General features: G+C 62.8%; 2 protein-coding genes across 2 annotated transcripts; one reads left to right on the top strand and one right to left on the bottom strand.

Moving 5' to 3' along the window:
• The first annotated feature begins 936 nt into the window (after positions 1 to 936).
• On the top strand, positions 937 to 5,851 carry LOC116575952. Its single transcript, XM_032317569.1, has 5 exons — positions 937 to 994; positions 3,368 to 3,448; positions 3,646 to 3,889; positions 4,693 to 4,803; positions 4,862 to 5,851. Exons 1-5 carry the CDS (start codon positions 937 to 939, stop codon positions 5,187 to 5,189), a joined length of 822 nt encoding a protein of 273 aa, XP_032173460.1. The 3' UTR covers positions 5,190 to 5,851.
• Positions 5,852 to 8,527: 2,676 nt separating this feature from the next.
• Positions 8,528 to 15,466, bottom strand: VSIG8 (V-set and immunoglobulin domain containing 8). The gene is made up of 7 exons (XM_032319026.1): positions 15,341 to 15,466; positions 11,838 to 12,013; positions 11,199 to 11,400; positions 10,888 to 11,109; positions 10,213 to 10,332; positions 9,684 to 9,891; positions 8,528 to 8,840 (listed from the first exon to the last, which is right to left on the bottom strand). Exons 1-7 carry the CDS (start codon positions 15,387 to 15,389, stop codon positions 8,564 to 8,566), a joined length of 1,254 nt encoding a protein of 417 aa, XP_032174917.1. The 5' UTR covers positions 15,390 to 15,466; the 3' UTR covers positions 8,528 to 8,563.
• Between the last annotated feature and the right edge of the window lie 4,872 nt (positions 15,467 to 20,338).

Genomic DNA, 20,338 nt, shown 5'->3' with positions numbered 1-20,338 from the left:
CTGCACACCGAAGGAAGGCAGGAGTCAGCCGCTAGAGCCGCAGCCGACTCGGGGCAGCTGTTCCGGGACAGTCCCTTCTTCTGGGGCTTGTGTGTGACAAGAACAGGTAGAGCAGGCTGTCTGCCGGTCCCAGCTCTGTCCAGTTGTTCCCAGAGGCCGTGAGCACAGAGAGTAACCCCCTGGCACCCAGGCAAGGGGGTCACTGCCCTGGGCGCACAGTGCCGGGACGCTCCCCCACGGGCATGGAGCTGAGCCCCCTCCACCTGGAGCTCTCTCTTGCTTTTCTAGAACACGCTCCAGGAATCCAGAATCCTGGATCTGTGGGTCTCAGTGTGGAGCTTAGACATGGAGCAGATGCTCTCTCGCTGAGCCAGGAGCCCTACCCGGGGCAGGACCAGGACCTGAGCTGCAGGCAGAGGTTCAACTGACTGAGCCACGAGGTGCCCTCATAAGTAAAACCTTTAAAAAATACAACTACACACAATGTTTAATTAAAACTGTGTTAAGCTCCACAGAGAAGAAGAGAAAACAGCAAGCAAGAATGACGAGGGAGAAAGTTGGTTCTGGCACAGGGCGATACACAGGTGTCTCCGAGGACCGGCCCACGCAGAGCCCCGCGGGGACAGGAGTCACCGAGTGTCACCGAGCAGAGCGGGGAGGCCTGCCGTGCTGAGGACCGGCCCCCTGAAAGGCCCTCTGGAAAGCTCCTGGCTCAGCAGGGTGTCTGCAGCCTCCACCCCCAGGCCAGAGGGCAGTGAGGAGGGGCGCGCAGGGAGGAGGCAAGGGCAGAGGCGAGCCCGTGCAGGGTCTGGTAGGACACGGTCGGATTTAAAATTTAATTCTCACGTGAAAGGAGGCCACTGAAGAGTTTTAAGAAGGGAAAGGACAGGACCAGACCTGCATGTTTAAAAGCTCCCTCGGGCGGCCTCGTGAAGAATGGCCGCGCGGGAAGCTGACGGAGACGGACGCTGGGACAGCCTGGCTGCGGACAGGGGTCAGGGAAGACGCTCTCCCCTACCCAGGGCCCAGGCGTCCTGAGTCCCACGTGGACCGCCCACGTGGAGCCCCCGGGGCTGCTCCGGAGAGTTTTCCCGGGCGAGGGGCCCCAGGCACGCTCAGACACCTCCGGGAAGCGACAGTCACCGCAACCGTCCAGCGTGGGTTAAGCTGCTCTGCTCTAGCCGGGTCAAGGCCACGGGGAGCAAACGACACCGACACCTCAGGGTCAGGCTGGCTGGTGAGAGAAGGCTCTGGAGTGCCTCGGCAAATGGTAGGGAGGGTGCAGCCCCCCTGAATGGAGGCCAGCCCCTGCCTGCCTGGGGGTCTCAACCACGAGCTGGAGTGGGCAACACAGGGAATATCTGTGTTACACGGCCACTCCGGGCCGGAAATGTCCCATATTCTCCTGAGGGGTCAGTGAGTGCCTGGGGGAGGGGGGCGGGGAGGGGAGGGCAGAGAGTCAGGGGTGCAGGAGTCAGGGCTCTGGGGTACGGGTGTTCTTAGGTGGGCAGAGGAGGGGACTGGCGGTCTGCTGTGGCCCATCCCTTGGAGCCGTGGCCACCTGGCCGCCACTGGCCCTAGTGGACATCCTGACCCCTCACACTCAGCCTCCCGTGAGGCTGTCCAACCACACAGTTTGAAGGGCACGCAAACAGCCCATCACCAAGCTGCCTCTTTGCCTGAGGGACCAGCAAATCCTCAGCCGGGCCATGAGACCGGTGCCTCCCTCCTGGTCCGCCACCCTACCCAGAAGAGGAAGGGTCCTATGCTGACCGGGTCGGGAGGCAGGGTAAGGTGGAGAGGAAGCTGCAGTCCCGGAGGGATGAGGCCTCACTGGACGATTTTCAGCAGAAGAAATGCGGTTCTTCAGCCTGAAGGTGGAGGCGGGAACACCCTCCTCACCCGCACCCCTACCCCTCTCTGGCCAGCATCCAAGAGGACACGTGCCTGGCCTCTCCCCAGCAAGGCCTTATGGGGGAAACGACTCATCCACCAGCAGCCCGACCCGCACCTTCCGTCCCAGGTAGCCGGCTGCCCCCTGACCCCGAGCCCGTCATGCACTCCTCCCCTTTCTCCAGGCTCCTCCTGCCCCTCCCAGGGAGAATACGGCCCGCTATCCACCCTGCCCTCCTACCCAAGCTCTGAAGCCGACCCCAGGGACCCCCATCCCCAGGACCTTTCCCTCCTCGGACCTCAGAGCACCCCCACCTCAGCCTTGCAGGGAACGAAATCGAGGGTCACAAGCATAATTCTGGAATTTTCCCAGGGGGTGGGCTGTGGTGCGGGCGGACAGTGAGGGGTTGTTCTCCAGACATGCCCTCCGCTGGGGAAGCCAGGAGTCTCGGGCCGGGAGGTTTTATGTCTGGACGGCACCCTTCCCGTGGTGCCACCCGCCCGCGGCCGGGCTCAGGCAGCCTTCTGGGCCTGAGGGAGCTCAGAGCTGCTCGGGAGGAGACAAGCTGCTTCCCATCACCCCCTCGCCTCGCGGGCCCCCTGCCGCAGCGTGCCTGTCTCCCCCCAGCCCCCAGAAATCTTTGAAACAAAATGCATGGTGTGCCTCCTACGCGCCTGGGATTTTCTTGCATCTTAGGTGCACGAGTGAGTAAAACACAGATGCCCACCCCCACGGAGGTGACGGGCGGGGGTGTCAGTTAGTGAAACCATGAGAGCATGTTGGGGGGGAGGCGCTCTCAGGGCTAAAGAACAACAGAGAGGGGGTAGGGCCATCTGGAGTGTGGGCAGAAGGCTCTCCGACCTCAACGAAGGCTCCGTGAGAGCACTGAACAGACTTGAAAGAGGTGAGGCGTTAGCCGTTGGGAAACCTGGAGCAAAGCCATTCTGGGCAAAGGGACCTCGTGGGCTGAGCCCCTGCGCTGTTCACGAAGCAAGGGCCAGTGTGGCTCGGGCATAGGGTGGTGGAGAGCCGAGGGGAGAAGGGCCATAGGGTAGGTCCCTGAGGCACCAGGCAGGGTCCGGAGGACCAGTGTGAGGACCTCAGCCTTGGCTCTGAGTCAAATGGGAAGCCGTTTCAGCATTTTGAGCAGAAGAACGGCCTAAGTAGGATGCTGGCTTCCCTGCTGAGAACGAAGTGTAGGTGGGCGCGGGAGGAAGCGGGGGCCCAGCCCTGGCACTGTTGCTGGAACCCAGGCTGGGAGCCCGCGAGGGAGGAGAGGGGGGTGGGACGCTGGGTGGACTCTGAAGGTGGGGTCAGCTGGACTTCTGACCGTGGGTGCGCAGGGGGAGAGGAGCCGGGGGACAGAGCTGCCCTCAGACGCAGTGGGGAAGACAGCCGAGAGCAGATGGCGGGGGAGGGCAAGGCAGGGTCTGGGCGTGCTGAATTTGAGACGCCTGCTCGACCTCCAAGCAGGCAGTGAGGGGGCGTCGGAGGGAGGTCCAGCCTCGGTGCGCAAGTCTGGGTGCTACGGGCACACGGGCTTCAGCGGGGCAGGTAGAGAGCTAGGAGGAAAATGGTGCCCGCCCCCGAGGCTCACTTTCTCCCAGCCTGCGCTGTGCTCCTGGCGAGGCTCCTGGGCGTTGAAAGGAAGGAATCCAGGAGCAAAGTTACAACAGCAGTTTCCGCTCCCGACCAAGCAGGTTTGTGAGGGCGATGATCGTGAACATCCACTTCCTCAAGTCCTTCGTGAGCTGGGAAGGAGAAGCCCCCGCCCTACGGGGAACGGCTTCCGCAGAGCCTGCTGGCCCAAGGCTCGGGGCCCAGCCACCTGCCCCGGAGAGCTGGGCCCGGTGCCCTGGCCTGGGAAGCCTGGAGCACCTGTGGGATCTTGAAGGGAGTAGATACTGAGAAAGGAGGTGACCCGGCTCTGCCTTCGGGGGGAGCCTGGTCTCATGGAGGTGGGAGTGTGGCAGCGCAGTCCGGGACAGCTCAGAGGTAAGTCAACACCACTTGCCCTTCTCTGGGAGCCCAGTAGAGCCTGGGATAATAGAGCCCAATATGGTCATTCTGTCTCCTAAGACGATGCTGTCTGAGAAAAAGAGCAGGGGTGAGGGGGAGAGGGGAGGAAAGGGAGGGGGAGGGGAGGGGAGAGAAGGAGATGGGGAGAGAGACTGGGGAAGGTAGGGAGATAATGGGGGAAGGAAACAGAAGGGGAAAGGGGAGAGGAAAGGGGGGGTGGGCTTCGGGAGGGGAGGGGGGAGGGGGGAGCAGGAAGTGCGGCTGGGGAAGCGCGGAGGCCAGCGGAGCCTGGAGGTGGAGGCCCCGGATTGGGAGTTTGCGGAGTCCCGGAGCCTGTGCAGGCGGGTCCTGGCCGGGAGGGGCCAGCGGCCTCCCAGCGGGAGAGGGGGCGGAGCTCGAGACCAGGGATGCCCTCGGGGGACTGACAGGTGGAGACAGGCAGGAAGTGGGACCGGTCCTGAGCTGAAGGAGCTCACTTCCAAGACTGAACTGATTCTCCCAAAAGTGCTAGAGAAAATCTCTACGGCCCCTGCTGGGAGGGTCCCTCCTCAGCTTCGGGAGGGGCGTGGGGACCCCTCAGCAGAGACAGCACCCCTGGGAGGCGCTGTGGAGGTCAGTGCTGGGGGTAGGGGGGCCCACGGCGGGCCTGAGTGCTGGCGCCGCTGAGAGCGAGGGGGTAGACAAGAAAGAGCCGGGGAGGGCACGCCCAGGGTGGTGGCCCCAGGCTTGACTCCGGTCCCCGCTGAGCTTGTGTTTCTGGTGCTTCCTGTTATTATTAGCATCGTTATTCCTAACGAGCATTGTCATCAATATGAATACCCGCATGTGGACTCCTGGTCCTCCTCCTGCTTATTTGCTGCTTGCTGGATCCTCATCTCCTCCCCCAGACGGTCAGTCACCTTCAAGTTCAACCCCAAAGCTTCATTCCTCCCATCTCCCTCCCTGCAGGCCTGCCATGGCCCCAGCCAGGCTGCCTTGTCCAGCCTCACTGGCCGGCACAATGCCCGAGCTCCCCCAGCCTGACCGAGAGAGAGCCGCGTGGTTCCACCCGGCCTGCACTGTCCCACTGCCCTCTAGGCTCTGTCCCTTCTGCACGTCCCTCCTGATGGGACTGCAAGAAACTGACTGGAACGGGTTCTGTGTCCACACCCCAGGAATAAATGAGAGATCAAGGCAAAGCGGCTGGGGCACAGTCCAGACAGCAAGCAGGACTTTCCGGAGATATTCCGGGGAAGCACCCGGCACCGTCCCCTGCCTCCAGACTGTGACTGTGTAATTCTCAAAACCCCTGGGTTTCCAGGGAGGCCAGAAAACCACCAGTCCCTCCCAGAGTCACCACCAGAGTCTGTGGGCCCAGAGCACTCGCCAGACATTGGGCCACACGATGCTGAGACTTACTCTGACGGGAACCCAGAGAAGAAAACTCACTGGGATTCCATTCTTGAGACTTGGCGGCTTATAAGAGGATGACTAGAGCATCACTACCTAAAACCTGGAGAGACTCAGGAGGAACTGAGTCAGGAGGGACCCGGTGTCTCCTGAATAGATTTCCCAGGGTATCCTGGGAGACAGGTTCACGGGAATTCTGTGGATGACAAGCTAGGAACTCTGTGGTCACCCTGAAGGTGACCAGGGACACATAAATGATCTCATTTTTCAGTGAGCAGAGGAGCTGGCCTCCCACTCTGGCAAGGCTGGGGAGAGACACAGAGAGCAGCACAAGAAGCCGAAAGGAGACGAGAGAGTTTGTGCCGCTAGTGTCTCCACGGAAAACCAGGGAAGAATCAGGACTGTTCTTGGGATTCCCTCTCCGGAGGCAGCATCTGGGTGCACAGCCATCTGCTTGCATGGTGACATAGCCCACCTAAAATTTACCAGCCTGTTGTTAAGTGCAGCCATTATTAAAATTAATTTCTATAAGTTTACAATTAAATGACATTAAAACAAAAGAGGTAAGTACTCAGAACTCATCACTGCCTAATTATCTTACTAAGGTTCCTTTTTTCTTTTTTCTTTTTTTTTTTTTTTTTTTTTGAGAGAGAGCGAGCACATGTGCAGTGGGTGGGGGTGGGGACAGAGAGAGCAGGAGAGAGAATCCATCCAGAGCCTGCCGTGGGGCTCCATCTCACAGCCCTGAGATCATGACTTGAGCCGAAATGGAGAGTCAGACGCTTACCTGACCAAGCCACCCAGGCACCCCTACTAAGGCTCCGTACTGTCTCGGTGCCGGAGGTCATTTGCTTCCGTGGAACCTGGTTCGTGCAACTAGCCTACAGGGGCGTCCTTCTGCATGCCGCTCCCACTCTGCGCCGGACACCACGTCCACGCTGGCAGGACGCACATCTCAGAGAAGGCACCTGCTACCAATCGGGGATCCCCTGCCCCTCTCCCCCGTCCATTCCCAAAGCCACCATTACACACTCACCCCCACAAGGGTTCTCCCCCAGCACTGACAAGGGCTCATGCGGACGGAGAAGAGACCCCGGGGTCTCTGGGGCAGACGCCTCTCCCACTCACCGCGATGGGGCGGGCAGTGGGACTGAACGAACACCCACCTGGGCTTTACGAACTTCCCCAGGGCACACTGGGTCACCCTATGGGAATTCGTTTCCAGAGCCTCCCTAAAGTCTCTCTGACTGCTTTATAATGAGCTTTTCTTGCCAGACCTCACTGTCCTCACCCTTCAAATGAAGGCTGTCTGAGCATGGCTCCCTGGTTCCTCGAATGAGGAAGAGGATGTCATTCAACAGCAAGCTGGCCGTCAGTCCGTCCCTCACCGACTTCCAGGAGGCTGAGCTGGAGGCTCCTCAGACTGGGAGAGCCTTCCGCAAGTCATCCCGTGCAGGCTCCTGCCTTGGGGAAAAGTGTGCCAGGCGCAGTGCCCAGCCCAAGGTGTAACTCTCCCCACAAGCAAGTCGTCTTCCAGATGCTCACGGATGTGTCCAAAGGCAATGAGGGGTGCACGATCCCTACAGTTCTCCACGCCCCTAACCACTCGATCCCCTTCCCCTGTACCCCGCCCATCCCCAAGAACCCACCCCACCCCATAGCTTTAGTCCCTGGCTCCCTCAGTCCCACCACTGTCTCTCCTTTCTCTTCCCAAGTTCAAGCAAGCCAGAGCCAGCCATGCCTTCGTCCCTTGGCAAATACCCAAGCCAACCAGCAGGGCTTCATAGTTGCGTATAGCCAGGCAGGGGCTCAGGGATTTATCAGTTTAGAAACTTGGAACCCGGCTACTTTGAGGCCCATCCATACCCCACACTTCATGCAGTCCCAGGGGAGGAGCAGGGCGGATTAGGAAGCCTACCCGGGGGAAAAGAGGCAAAGAGAAGGAAACACCTGGGCTCTCAACAGGCAGGTGGCTGGGCAGCAGCTGGTAGAACCCTGTTCTACCCTCCGTGTTCAGACCCTCCGCCCCTGGACCAGACACACTTCCAGCTGTTGCCTGTTGCAGACATCCTGTACGGAGTCGAACCCCTTGGTCCCCTAGAGGAGGCAGACTTGGAAATAGGACGTTTAGGGCTCCCTGAGAGAACATGGACCAAGAGATAAAAGTTCTAGGGAACAAACACTGGGTTCAATAGAAGAAATATCTGACTGTCAGAGGCCGAAGAGACTGATTTGGGAGATAGTAAGATGCCCCTGGAGGTATGCAAGAGGTCGGAGCATCATTTGTCAGGAATGCTGTAGCAGGAATTCAAATATCAAAGAGACAGCCTGAGGTCCTAGAGCCAAAGAGCCTGTTTCAACACCTGCATTACCTTTGTGGCCTTGGTCAAGATATCTATCCCTCAAGCCCTGGTTTCTTCATCTGCTCGAGGGGACAGTGCACGACATCATGCGACTACAGGAACGATTACAGAAGACAAAAATATTGGAAAGCACCTGGCCCTTAGTGGGTTCTCAAAAAATGTCTGTCCGTTTTCCATTAAAGGGGGCGGGGTGGGGAGAGGTTTACTTTAGAGGCCCTCAGAGGTCTTCTACCCCAGAGTGGGGCTCTGAAACCCTTCCTGGCGGTTGAGAAGCAGGCAGACGCCCGGGAGAGAGGAGAAAGGAGGAGGAGGAGGTGGATGTGGGCGGAGGACGGCTGGGAACCTTCGGGAGGTCCCCGCGGTCAGGGCCCCGGTTCCCCTCCTCTACCTTCCGGAATGGGAAGGGAAAGCGGGACGTAGGGTACAGTTGCCCCATCCACCCCGCAACCCCGCAACCCCGCCCGCCGCCCGCCGCCCGCCAGAGGTGGGAGGGAGGAAGGGCGGGAGGGCAGCCCCGGCCCGGGAGCAGCCGCCCGCGTCCCCCCCGCCCCCGCGCCGCCCCTCGGCGGAACCACAGCCGGCACAGTCTGAGGTCTTACAGGTGCTTTATTGTGCTAACACTGCCGCCCGGGAGCTCAGCTCTCCCGCGCCACCAGCCAGTCCGGACCCGCACCCCCTCCCCGGTCCCGGGGCCCTCCGGCTGGGCTGGAGACGCCGGGCCTCCGCCTCGACCGCGCTCGGCGCTGCCCCCCTCCCTCCCGCTCCCGGCCCCCGCGCCCCTCTCGTCCCGGCCCCGAGGAGGCGCCGCGGGCCCCTGTGGCCGGGAGGCGCGGGGCGGGCGCGGCGGGCCCGGGACCGAGCGCATTCCCAGCGGCGGGCGGGCGGCCCCGCGGCGCGCTCACACCAGGAGGCCGTCGGTGCGCTGCCGCGGCCCCTCGGCGCAGTCGGCGGGCTCGGCGCTCTTGACCTTGACGTAGACCGGGGAGGGGCCCGCTTCGCAGGGGCCGGCGGCGGCGGCGCAGGGCGCCAGGGCCACATCCTCGGGGCCGCCGCAGGGCGGGGGCGCGTACTTGCGGCGCAGGGAGCGGCTGACGGTCTGCGTCGGGTACCCCAGCAGGTGGGTGACGCTGCGGCCGCGCCCGCTGGCCTTGCACCCGGGCGCCTCGGCGTCCTCTCTGTGGAAACAACAGGCGGGCGGGTGAGCGGGCTCCTCCGGGCGCGGCGTGGGCACGGCCTGGCGGGAGCCGGGGGCGCCGGCAGCCTCTCGGCCCCGCGCCTCCCTCCGCCTGCGCCTCGCCTCTCCCTCGGCCTCCACCTGCACTCCTCTGCCTCCTCCGGGCCGGCGACCCCGGGGCCACCGTCTCCGCGCCGCAGACAGAGCCTGTCCGGCAGCCCCGTCAGGCGCCCTGCGGCCCCGTCTGACGTGCGCAGGGCCGCCCGCCTTCGCGGGAAGGGAGGCGCGGGGACCCAGGAGGGGCGGCCTTACCTGTCCTTCTCTCCGTAGCTAACACCAGCCTGGCCCTCTCGCTTTCTCTTCTCCACACCTCTGCCCCTCAACCTCCTGCACCATCCCTTCCTCCAACCCCAGGGCACTGCAGCCATTAGCACGACTAGTCTTGTTCTATTTTTATTACTAGTTGGTTTCTAATGTGTTATTAGCACTATTCTTACTATTGACTCTTCTTAAATAAGCATGTCCAGAATTGTCACCGGCGCGAAACAGGGGAAACACGCAAAAATGCAGACCCTGCCCTCCAGGAGCTTACAGTCTAGACGAGATGGACAGAGAGGTGCACCGACAGGAGGGAAACGGAGGGCAGGGGGGTAGAGGTGAAGACCGGCGCGGGAGGGGGAGGAGCCAGACGAGTGGCAGGTCGACATGCTGCGGTCCCAGCACTCCTGGCGATGGCAGGCAGGGTGGGGGTGGGGGTCCCGCCGGCCGGTGGCAGGCGGGGGTGAGGAGGGCAGGGCGCCGGTCCCCCGCCGCTTGGCAGCATGCAGCATGCATCAGGTTTTACCTGATCTCACTAGCCAAGTCGCCGCAGGCCCCGCCGCCGCCGACCCCGCCGCCAACGCCGTTGCCGTAGCCGAAGGCACCGCGGGCGCCGCCGGCCCCGGGGCCCCCGCAGCAGCAGCAGATGAGCCCCCAGATGCCCACCATCAGACAGGCCAGCATGAGCAGAGAGCCCAGCACTGCGCCTATGATCATGCCTATGCGCCGGGAGTCTGTGGAGAGAAGTAAGGACGGTCAGGAGCCCGCTCACCGGTAGGGGCCAGGGCAGGCGCTCTGTGGGAAGGAGAGCCAGGATCCCCGGCCATCTCCGGGCCCTGGGACACCCAGTGAGGAAGGGTGGGGAGAGGCAAGGGACCGCGCTAGGTGCATGTTTCTCCCAGGGCTTCCCGGCTGCCGCCAGCAGAGCCTCAGGCACTGATGGCAATGGGCTGGCAGAGCCGGTGGGGCGGCGGGGAGGCTCCAAACACAGCCCAGGTTCCCTCATCCCCGCCCTCTGGTCCCTGGGCCCACAGGGCCACGGCCACTGCACCTACCTGAGACCTTCACCTCCACCACACACACACTGTAGCCCACGTGGTTGGCCACCGTACACTGGTAGAGCCCGTCATCCTCGCGGGAGATGTCCTTCAGCAGCAGGTCACCGTTGTTCAGGCCTGAAACGGAAGAGGGCCAGGGGGCTGGAGCGAGGCCCAGGGGCCCCGTGTCTGAGAGCACCACCCCGGCCTAGGCTGCTGCGGGGGCCGAAAGGCGGAGGCCCACCCCAGTCTCCAGGTGAGTCCCTTTCCCCCAGCTGAAACAGAGAGGCAAGGCACCCTCTCCCAGCACCAGCACAGAGACACCCTTCGTTCACTCTGTGACCTTAGGGAAATGCATCCCCCCCGCCAGGCCTTGGTGTCCTTCTTTGTACAGGGAGAACATGGTTAGACCCGGGAATTTGTAAAGGCCCCTCCAGCCCTGATACTCTCTGGTTGTGAGTCGTGCGCAGCTTCTCCCAGCCCCCCCCCCCCATTTCCTCCTCACACGGCCCTGGAAGGTAGATGTTATTATCCCTTTTCCGCGGGAGGGAAGCCAAGGCAGAGCAACATGCAGCCGCTTGCCTGAGTCTTGCCGCCAACCAGTGGTGAATCCAGGAGCCGAGCCTCGCTCTTACCTATCTGTCCCAGACCCTGCCGTCTGCACCCCAGGACCTGCTGCTCGCCCAGTCCCACCTTGGTTCAGGTTGCTGTGGAAGGACTCCTGGTAGGAGAGCTCGGAGTGGAAGCTGTGCTGGGAGTGGTAGGAGCCGGCGCGGTAGGGGTGGGTGTGCCCGCTGATCTTGGCCCACTTGTAGGAGAGCGGTGGGGTGCCGCCGTTGGCAAAACACTTCAGCACCACGTCGTTGCCGTGGGTCATGTGGCCCTCGGACCAGCACATGGGCACCGCGGGCCGTGCTGCGGAGAACGGGGCAGGTGTGAGCCAGGGCCCCCGCCCGGAGGCGCTGCAGCCTGCGGCAGGGGCGCCCGGAGGCACCCGGCGGTACCTTGGACAGTGACGATGACCTTCCGGCTGGCCATGGTGGTCTTCTTCACCCTGCACTCGTAAGTGGCCGTGTCCGACACCTGCAGGTTCATGAGGTTGATGGAGGCATCGTACTGGCTGGGGTCCGAGGCGGCGAAGCGGACCCTCTGCTGCAGGTGGGGGAGGTTGCCGTGATTGATCCGCTTGTCCTGGTAGCTCAGGAACTGTGAGGAAGAGGAGAGCAGGGACATGTGACACAGGCAGAGCAAGGGGCCCCGCGTGGCTCCGAGTCCTCAGGAGCCTCACTGAACTTGGCAGAGTCCCTGTGGAGGGTAGCGATGGTGGTCATGACGCCCGACCCCGGAACCCCGTGGTGAGGGCGTGAGAGTGGATTCGATCAGGCGCTTTGGAAAGCGCAAGGTCGGGCTGGGACTGCCCTGAGGCCTCCCGTGCCCTCTGCAGCAGGTGGGGGAAGGCGGGCGAGGTGTGGCTTGTGATGGCAGAGCCCTCCCCGCTGCAGCCCCCTTTCCCAGAGAGGCGTGGGGGAAGTTCAAGGTCTTCATTTGCTTCTCTGCCCTCCCTTTCCCCTGAGGGTGTCAGCAGCCCTCCGGGTTGACACCGTGAAGTGCAGGGTAGGGGGGACCCTAAGCCAGACACTCACGACATTCTCCCGATGGGAGGGGTCTGAATTGAGCTGCATCCACTCGATGTCCAGTCCGTTGGGGCCATAGTCCTCAGGGTCCAGGATGTAGGGGCAGCCCAGTCTCACGTTATCACCTTCCGCCAGGTACAGGACCTCCTGGCCATCCCCGTTGATGCGCACAGCAGTCAGCAGTGCTGGGGGAGGGGCAGATGGGGTGGAGAAGACGGGGAAGTGGGGGCGTGAGCTCCAGCGCCTCTCTCCACCGTTCTCAGTGGAGTTCCCTAGGAAGGAGCAGCCGCCCCCATCGTGTGTGTGTGTGTGTGTGTGTGTGTGTGTGTGTGTGAGAGAGAGAGAGAGAGGAGGCAGGGATTGGTCTGTGCATGTCTGCGCGTACTTGTGTACATGTCTACAGTCTACACTAGTGTGGGATTGCGTCTGAACACTGTTCGCATGTGTACACCTGTTACATGTGCTTGCGTGTGTGCGTGCATGATTGTGTGTGCGTGTGTACACTGTGTGCTTGTGAGTATTTGTGGCTGCTCAAGTGTACTGTAGGGATCTCCTGCATATAACCAGGGTATCTTATGCACACAGGACTATGTGTGCATGTGCGTGTGCGTGTGCGTGTGTGTGCGTGTGTGTGTTTGAGCGCATGAAACAACCAGAGTCGTTAAGTGCTCTGACGGAGAAGCCGGGCTCGTGCAGAGCCGTCTCCTCCAGCCAGGGAGGCTCACCGGCTCTAGGAGGATGGCCACCACAGCCTCCAGGGTCCCTTTCCATCCCGAGGAGCAGAAGGCCGGTCATGCTTGTGTGTGCGTCTCTGTGTGTGACCGTGCATGCCTGTGGCCACAAGCCTGGGTGTGGCTGCGTGTGCCCCGCTGTGTCAGTGCTCTGAGCCATCGTCTGTGCCCGTGCACGACAGGAGGTAGCCAGGCTCCTGTCTGATGGTTTTTGTCTGATGGGGAGGGAGGCTGTGTGCCTGGAATACGGCCCATGCCTCCGCAGCGCAGTCAGAGCCTCGCGTGGTGACACGGCGTCGTGGACTTGTGTCCTTCCCTGTACACGGTGACGGTGCGGCTCGGGGTAGCCGCCCTCTCCTGCTCGCTCCACTCGGGGCCCCTCCCACTCCGAACAGCCTGAGCTGCGCTGAGTCAGCCCTGGTGAGGGGCCAGGATCCGGAAGCTCAGGCCTGGGCTCCTTGCCCTCCCTAACCTGAAGCCCCAGGCAAGCACTAGCCCCGACCGGTTAGACCCAGAGAGAAAGACCAAGGGGGAGGGGGTGCCAGGGCCCCAACCTTGGCAAGCAGAGCAGGAGGGCTCCACCTCCCAGGCCCTTGGCCCAGCCAGGCTCTCTCCCCTCCTATGCTCAGGACAGCCAGCAAATCCTCTGGAGCCCCAGCCCTGGTCTCAGGTCTCAGCCTCTCATTTGGCTCTGCCCTTCCCTTGATCTCTCTGGGGCCTGCGTTCTTGGTAGACAGTGTGTCCCACATACACATGCAGCGATGCGTGGTCACAGCCACACAGCCACACACTTCGGCAAACCATCCAGATGCAGCTGTGCACCTGTGCCGTCCCACCGCCCTGCCCACGGGGACACGGTCCGACCCGGACGGACCTGCCCCCGCACGCCGACACCAGTTTGCATTCACCCGGAAGACACACCCGCCGCACACTCCCAGAGTCCCCATGTGCATTCCTTCAAGACTAGACACATCTTCAGAAGCTTAACCCAGTTCTAGAGAGCCAGCAGGGGCCCTCTCAACAGCCCCTGAGCCCTCAAGGATCACTGAGCTTGCCCCCGGGGATCCTGGCGGGCAGCAGCCCTAACCCCATAGCTTCCAGAGGGACCCGAAGCAGGCAGGCTGGCCCCTGGGTACTAACGGGATCCAGGGATGCCTCCTCCAGCCCCAGGCCAAGAAAACACCCGCTCTCCTGAGATAAGGATCCTAGTGCTGACTCCCAGCTCCCCGGGCAGCAGGAGACAAGCCAGGGATGGGCCGGCTCAGTGGAGAGCAGAGGCTCCGCCCTGAGGAAGGGCTTCTGGGAGCAGCCCACAGCCCTGAGGCCTGTCCCCATCCCCAGGGGACCAGCTGTCCCCATCCCTGGGGGCTGGTGGGCAGGAGGGTCGGGGCATTGGGAAGGAGGGACGGGCTGAAGGGGAGTGCGTCCACCCTCCGCGGTCCCGGGCCAGCCTCACCAGCCTCTCAACCTCCACCCAGGGCTCCAGCCTTTCCACACCCCTTCACGCTCCCCTGAGGAAGTCTTTCCTGCTGTCTCACCTCGGTCCCTCATGCGGTGGCAGTTAAGGACATATTCCAGGAAATGGGAGAGAAGAGAGAGACCCGAGAGAGGGAAGAAAGCCAGGCTGGGAGAGAGAGCTGGTCAGCACAGAGAGGGCGGGAGGACGGGGCAGCGGCCACGCAGGGTCCCCCACAAGGGCACGGGGTGGGCGCTGCACTACCTGCTCTCAGCTTGTAAACCCTCCAAGAATCCTCAAGCGGCTTCCCCAGCTGCTGGCCCTCCCTCTGGAGGTGGGGGAGGGGACAACAGGCAGCCCTTAGGAGAGAGTATTGGAGCGCGGGCTCTGCCCTCCCGCACCCACACGACACACAGGGACGCGTCCCGAGTGGGCTCTGCCGACCTGCTCGCAGCGGCCCGGGGGCTCTGCAAGCACCTTGTTGCCAATACAGTCTCTCTCTCTCTCTCTCTCTCTCTCTCAATCTCTCTCTCTCACACATGTACACACACGCACACGCACGAGCATGAACAAAGGCTGAAAATGTGCTCCCCTTCCCGAGTTCCTCCCTCAAAGCCCCTCTTGCCAAATCCAGAACCCCCGAGGCCCACACAGAACGGCCCATGCTGGGATTTGCCCCAGCCCGGGCAGGCGGCCACAGCATCTGTTCCCCAGCCCTGCTCTCGGGTGTGCCCCGCTGAGGTGAGGGGGCTCTGGGCAGCTCCCTCCTCGCCCTCCTCAGGCCTCATGCCAGGGGTGTGGCGCTCCCCAGGGCCTCTCAGAGCCCAGGGGCCTGGAGCAGGGTCCGTCCTTGCCCCCACAGACTACGCCGAGGCTCTGCCTTCTCGTGGCAAGCACCTCCAGGCCCTTGATGCTAGCCTGGGGCTGGGGAGTCCCCAGTCTGGGACCAGCACACGCCGAGGAGAAGGGTCTTTCTAGGCTCCTCCTCGGCGCCTCCAGCTTTGCTACTCACCTGACCCTGTGCCCCACCCCCAGAGCCCCGAGTCCCCCAGGCAGGCCTGGGCTCCCCTGCACATGTGCATGCGTGTTTGAGCCCCGCACGGCTCAGAGGCACAGCCGAGATCCATCGGGATCTCCTGCCCCACAGACACGTGCCCCAAACCCTCGGGCACAGGGCTCTCCTGGGGACGGGCCCTTGGCCATATGCACCGCGGGCGGGCAGCAGGTGTCTCTGACCACCCCCAGGCTCCTCTGCGGGGCCCCTCTACCTGCCCCCTGGGCCCTGGTGTCGTGTGGGCGTCCCTGCCCGATGCCCAGCCGCATACCTGGGCTCAGGCACACGAGCAGAAGGTGGAGTGCTCCTCGAACTCCCATGTCTCTAGGCTCGGTGTCTCCTCCGCCTGGGCTGGGTTTCCCGGGGGCCGGTGGTGGTGGTGGGCGTGTGGGGACGGGTGGAGGGAAGGGGGGGCTGAGGGCCCAGACACTGCCCGGGGTGGCAGGAAGGTGCAATGAGTGCCCAGCCGCGGCCGGAGTTATTTCTATGGGAGGGAGGGGGCCTGGTCCCCGCCTTGGGGAGGAGCCCCAGGAACCCTAATTATCGGGGTGACAGAGTGGCCTACCCAGGCATTACCCAGCCCTCACCCAAGCTCTTCCCGATCCCGAGAGTGGCGCAGGGCGGCCAGCGGGTCTTGTAATTAGGCTCCTGTTAAACTTCCACTTCCTCCTGGCCCCATCCTCGGGGTAACAACAGTCGCCCCATTTCACAGCGTCCACAAGGCTCCCCTCACCACTCATTTGTCGCCTCCTTCCCTGGGGGAAATGGGGAAGTGGAAAGAGAGTCAGGCTTGGGGAGGAGGGGCGGCCAGGCCTTGAAGGGTTAGTACTGAGCCCAAGGGCCTGCCCCAGCCTCCCCTGCAGGCTCCAGCGTTCCAAGTCCCTCCTTCCAGCATCCAGACCCTAGGGAACCCCCCCCCCCACCACGTGGAGGTCTGTGGAAGTGGCCTGCTGGGAAGGGGACATAGGCTGCAGGGAAGGCCCAGGCAGATGAAAGGGACCAGGGAATGTCTAGCCCACCTTCCCCGGTAGGCTTCTGGCCTTTCAAGGGGAGTCAAGCCTCCAGAGCTGAGAGAAAAGGGTGTCTGGGAATGGGGGTCTTCCCCCCTCCGGAGCCGTGCCCCAAACCCATACCCCGGGGGGGCGGGGGTCAGCCCTGAGTGCAGGGAATCCCCGGGAGCAGGGCTGTTGGGGGATCAAGCCTCCATCCCTGCAGAACCAACACCATTGCAGCGGGGCTTGACAGGAGAGGAGCCGGGGTGTGTGGAGGGGCGAGGGGAGAGCACGGGCCACCGGGGCAGCCAGGGGACTGGCAGGAACAGTCCCAAGAGGGTTGGGGACTGGGGTGGCGAGCCCACGTGCACCTGCTCACCTGACATGAGCCACATCACTGCTGTGTGTACTTATTTTAGGGACCACTTGGTGTCCTCTGCCCAGAAAGGCAACCAGGACCCTTGTGACCTGGACAGCTCACTGGGGTGACAAGGCCAGCGCAGCTCTGGGCATATTGGAGCTGGGTGGGGAGGTCCTGGCAGGGAAAGGCACAAGGCAGAGCACCAGCCCCACTAATGGTCTCTGGGGCAGGGTGTCCCAGGGCCGCCCGCTCACGATTTTAGGGGTCCTGAGTGGCCGGCTGCAGCAGCTCAGCTCCCTCAAAGGAACCCAGGGCCTCCCCCTCCCTGGCAGGGAGCACAGAGAGGACAGGATGGCGGGGGGGGGGGGGGGGGTCGGGGAAAGCTCCAGGCTCAGCGGCAGCCCAACAAGGAAGCACAAGGAATGCACGCGTCTCGGCGCTCCGTACCGCTCCACCGCGCTCTCGGCAATGACAGGGTGCTCGGACGTACCAGAGAGTATCCTTATGTCCTTGTTTATTTCAAGGTTTATGGGATTGTCCTGCACGTTCGGAACAGGGATCACCATTCCCCACCCCACAGACAGGGTACACAGCCCGGGGGCTGCTGTGGGCCTGACAGAGTGGGGGACAGCCGAGCATCCTGACTCTCAGAGTGGCCCCAGGAAAGGGCTCCGTGGCCCTGTGGGATCGTAGACCCACGCGCAGGGAAAAAGCGTGGAAGGTCAGGGATGGGCAGGGGGAGAACCGTGGGCCAGGAAGAAGGAGATTGGACACACTGGAGTATAGGGTTGGTACATTGGGTCCTGATGACTCCTGCCAGAATCAGGGTGAAACTTCGGTCAGTTAGTTGGGATCGCCAATGAGCTCACGGTCAGCCTTGAGGCCAGGAGGGGAGCAAAGCCTAGATTAAGCTAGATTAACAGCAGGACCTGAGGCTGGGGCTTGTGGCACCCGGTCCCGGTCCAGGTCCGTGTTAGGACAAGGCATGAACAGGGGCTCACTTGCATTCACAGCCTGGCTTGGGAAGCTGAAGGCCGGACTGAGATGGACTCAGGCTGGGTCTCCTGCTACAAGAATTTGTTCGATCCGAGTAGGGGACTTGGGTTTGGATGGACGATGGTTCCATTTAGGACATGGGCTGCTGTTCTATGGGCAGGGTGATGTGTGGGGAGCCAAAGTGAGGTTTTATTTATGAGACAGAAAGACTTCAGTGTCCTCCTGCTAAATCCCAGACTGGCTAGAATATTCACTCCTTGGCTCTGGAACACCAGCGCCCTCTCATCGTAGCTCAGCGTGTGAACGGAGGTCCCAGGGCTGGGGAGAGAGTTCCACGTATGCAGGAGCGCACTAAAGCAACCTAATCCCCTAGCAAACATAACCGCAGGAGTCCCGCTTCACAGCCTAAGCCTGCCCCCAGTGCGGCTCCCCAGGTGACAGGCTGTGGGGTGCCGGAGCACTCAGCAGTGAGTGGGGCGCAGACACCATATGGAACCGGAAGACAGGGTCCACCAGCGGCAGTGTTACTGGCTCAGACGAGGCTGGTTTTGGAGTCTTGGGGGTGCATGTTGGGAGAGACTGAGGGCCTAGATACTTCTAAAAGGACAGCCACTTTTGAGGACTCCACACAGAGGCCCCTAAAACCCTCAAAAGGCAAAAGACATTGTTGTTCCCTTTGACCCACTGAGGGCTAATTGCCGCCTCCTTATAGTTTGGGGCCCATAAATGAGGCCGCCAGCCTTCCTGCCTTGTGCCCTGAGCCCTGCAGGGTTCTGGGGGGAGGCGGCGGAGGGTGGGCCCTGGGGAATCAGCTTGGTTTTCACAGCACAGACCTGGCCCCCAGCCCGAGTGTCGCTCTGGGCTGCTCCTCAGCAAAGGAAGAGAGGTCTCTCATGGGAGCCCCCGACCCCAACTCCTCCTTCTCCCCTTCCCCCGCCCAGCCTCCACCCCAAACTTCCCATGTCCCCACCCACTTTCTCTGCAGGTCTCAGAAAGGTTGGCCACATCCAGGGGACTGTGGCGGTCTGCCTGCGCCCCAGGGGGAGAGAAGGTGATTGGGAGAGCAGGGGCTCGTGAAGGCAGAGGCATCCGGGTGGCTCATCAGAGGCTCTGAGGGACAGAGGCGGCAGAGGCCCAGGCTGCCATTCGGGGTGCAGCACCCACATTTCCTAAGAAATCCGTCGTTCACCGGGGGAGATGGTCCTTCCTCTGTACAGGCCGCCCAGTGTGGGTTGTATTTCCTTGTTTCCTAAGACAGAGGCAGAATCTCAAGACAGAGACATAGAAAGGAGTAAACAGAGACACCGAGAAGAAGGGAAGAGGCAGACCCAGGAGCCAGAGGAGCCCGAGGCTGCCTCTGAGCCGAGGGGCAGTGCAGCCCCACGACGTCTTGGGGAAGGAAGGACAGCAGAGGCCGCAGCCAACCTCCTCTTCCTCTGAAGCCCCGCACGGCTCACACGCAGCCTACTGGGCCCGGCCTCCAGCCTCGCCGCCGGGACCGCAGGCTCAAGCTCGAGCTCCCACCCCCCCTTCCAGGGCCCTGGGTCTGCAGCCTGCCCCCCGCGAAGCTCCACACACACGCTCAGAGCAGGCTCCTCACCCCCTCTCTCAGGACCCTGTGTAGACCCAGGCTCACCCCTACCCCACCCAGGGCGCGGGCAGCAGACCCGGGAGGGGTCCCGGAGGACAGGGTCCAGGAGCAGCTGTCTGAACGGCCACGGGAGGGACACCAGCACGCGGGGTCAGAGCGCGCAGACCTGCTTCCGAGTTCAGGGTGGCAGAGAAGAGCCCCACGGCTGACCACGCTTTCCAGCTGTTCTCAGCAACGGCTGCCGGTGGGCGGGCGACCAGGTGAGGCCATGGTGGGGGGGACGAGAAGAGTGGGTTACGGGGGGCACCGGGGGCGTGGCGGGAGACTGCCGAGTTCGGACGAGGAAGCGGTGGTCAGTGATGGACAAAGGTCGACATGCGTGTGTGGGCTCAGTTTCAGGAACCGGGTTGGGGCTGAGGGGCTCAGCATCCCCGGCTGAGCTGGTTTAGAAGGAGTGTGGGGATTCCTGGGGACAAGCCCAGAGATCGGAGTGGCTCTGGAGAACCGAGCTGTGCTCCCCTCACAGAGGGCAGTCGTATCCTGCGGGACCCTCATGCATCCCACAAACGGCTGGGCCCCGGGGAGGCAGCCAGCAGCACATCCCCCCTGTCCTCCTGGAGCCCCATCTTTGGGGGAGATCAGCAAGGGACGAGGTGCCCCCTCGCTCACAGGGTCGTGAGCCATGGCGCTAGGCGGGCAGCCCCCTGACCTGGTGGGAGGGGCGTACAAAGAGCTCTGGAGGACCACTCGTGATGCCCCCGGGAGCACGGAGAGTGGCCGGAGGAGTGTGTCGGCCCTCGGGAAATAAACCAGAAGGTGTCCGACCACCGGAGAAGAGGATGAGGCCAGGAGAGTCGGCTGGTGCCGGCTTTCGCACTGAGGGGAAGATCCTGGAGACCCGGACCGCTGGGGAGCTGCTCCCCCCTGCAGCAGGGCGGTCACTGGGATTGGAGCCGGGCCTGCAGGACGGACCCGTGACGCAGACTGGTCCTCCCAGACGCCTGCACACATCTGTCTGTGGGGAGACCTTGGGCTGGGTGACTCCACACGTCCAGTGGGACTCTGAACTTCTAGAAATAAAATTTGCTTCTGATTGTGCCATGTGGATCCCCCAACACATGCTGCAGAGCAGCACAGCGGTCCTCCTCAGTGCCCAGGGCGGCCCCTGGCCATGGCCCTGGCAGTGGCCGATGCGTGGAAACTGGCAGGGGCAGCCCCAGGCCCGGTGGGGGTCAGCTTCAGGCTCCCCCACGGAGCCGCCCGGCTGGCCCTCCCTGGGCTCTCCTTGTGTTTGTTTGTTCCCTGTTGCCCAGGCACTGGGCGAGGCGA

Source organism: Mustela erminea, chromosome 17, assembly GCF_009829155.1.
Source record: "Mustela erminea isolate mMusErm1 chromosome 17, mMusErm1.Pri, whole genome shotgun sequence".
Classification (NCBI taxonomy): Eukaryota; Metazoa; Chordata; class Mammalia; order Carnivora; family Mustelidae; genus Mustela; species Mustela erminea.
The sequence above is the reverse complement of the archived record's forward strand: the minus strand, read 5'-3'. Positions and strand labels throughout refer to the sequence as shown.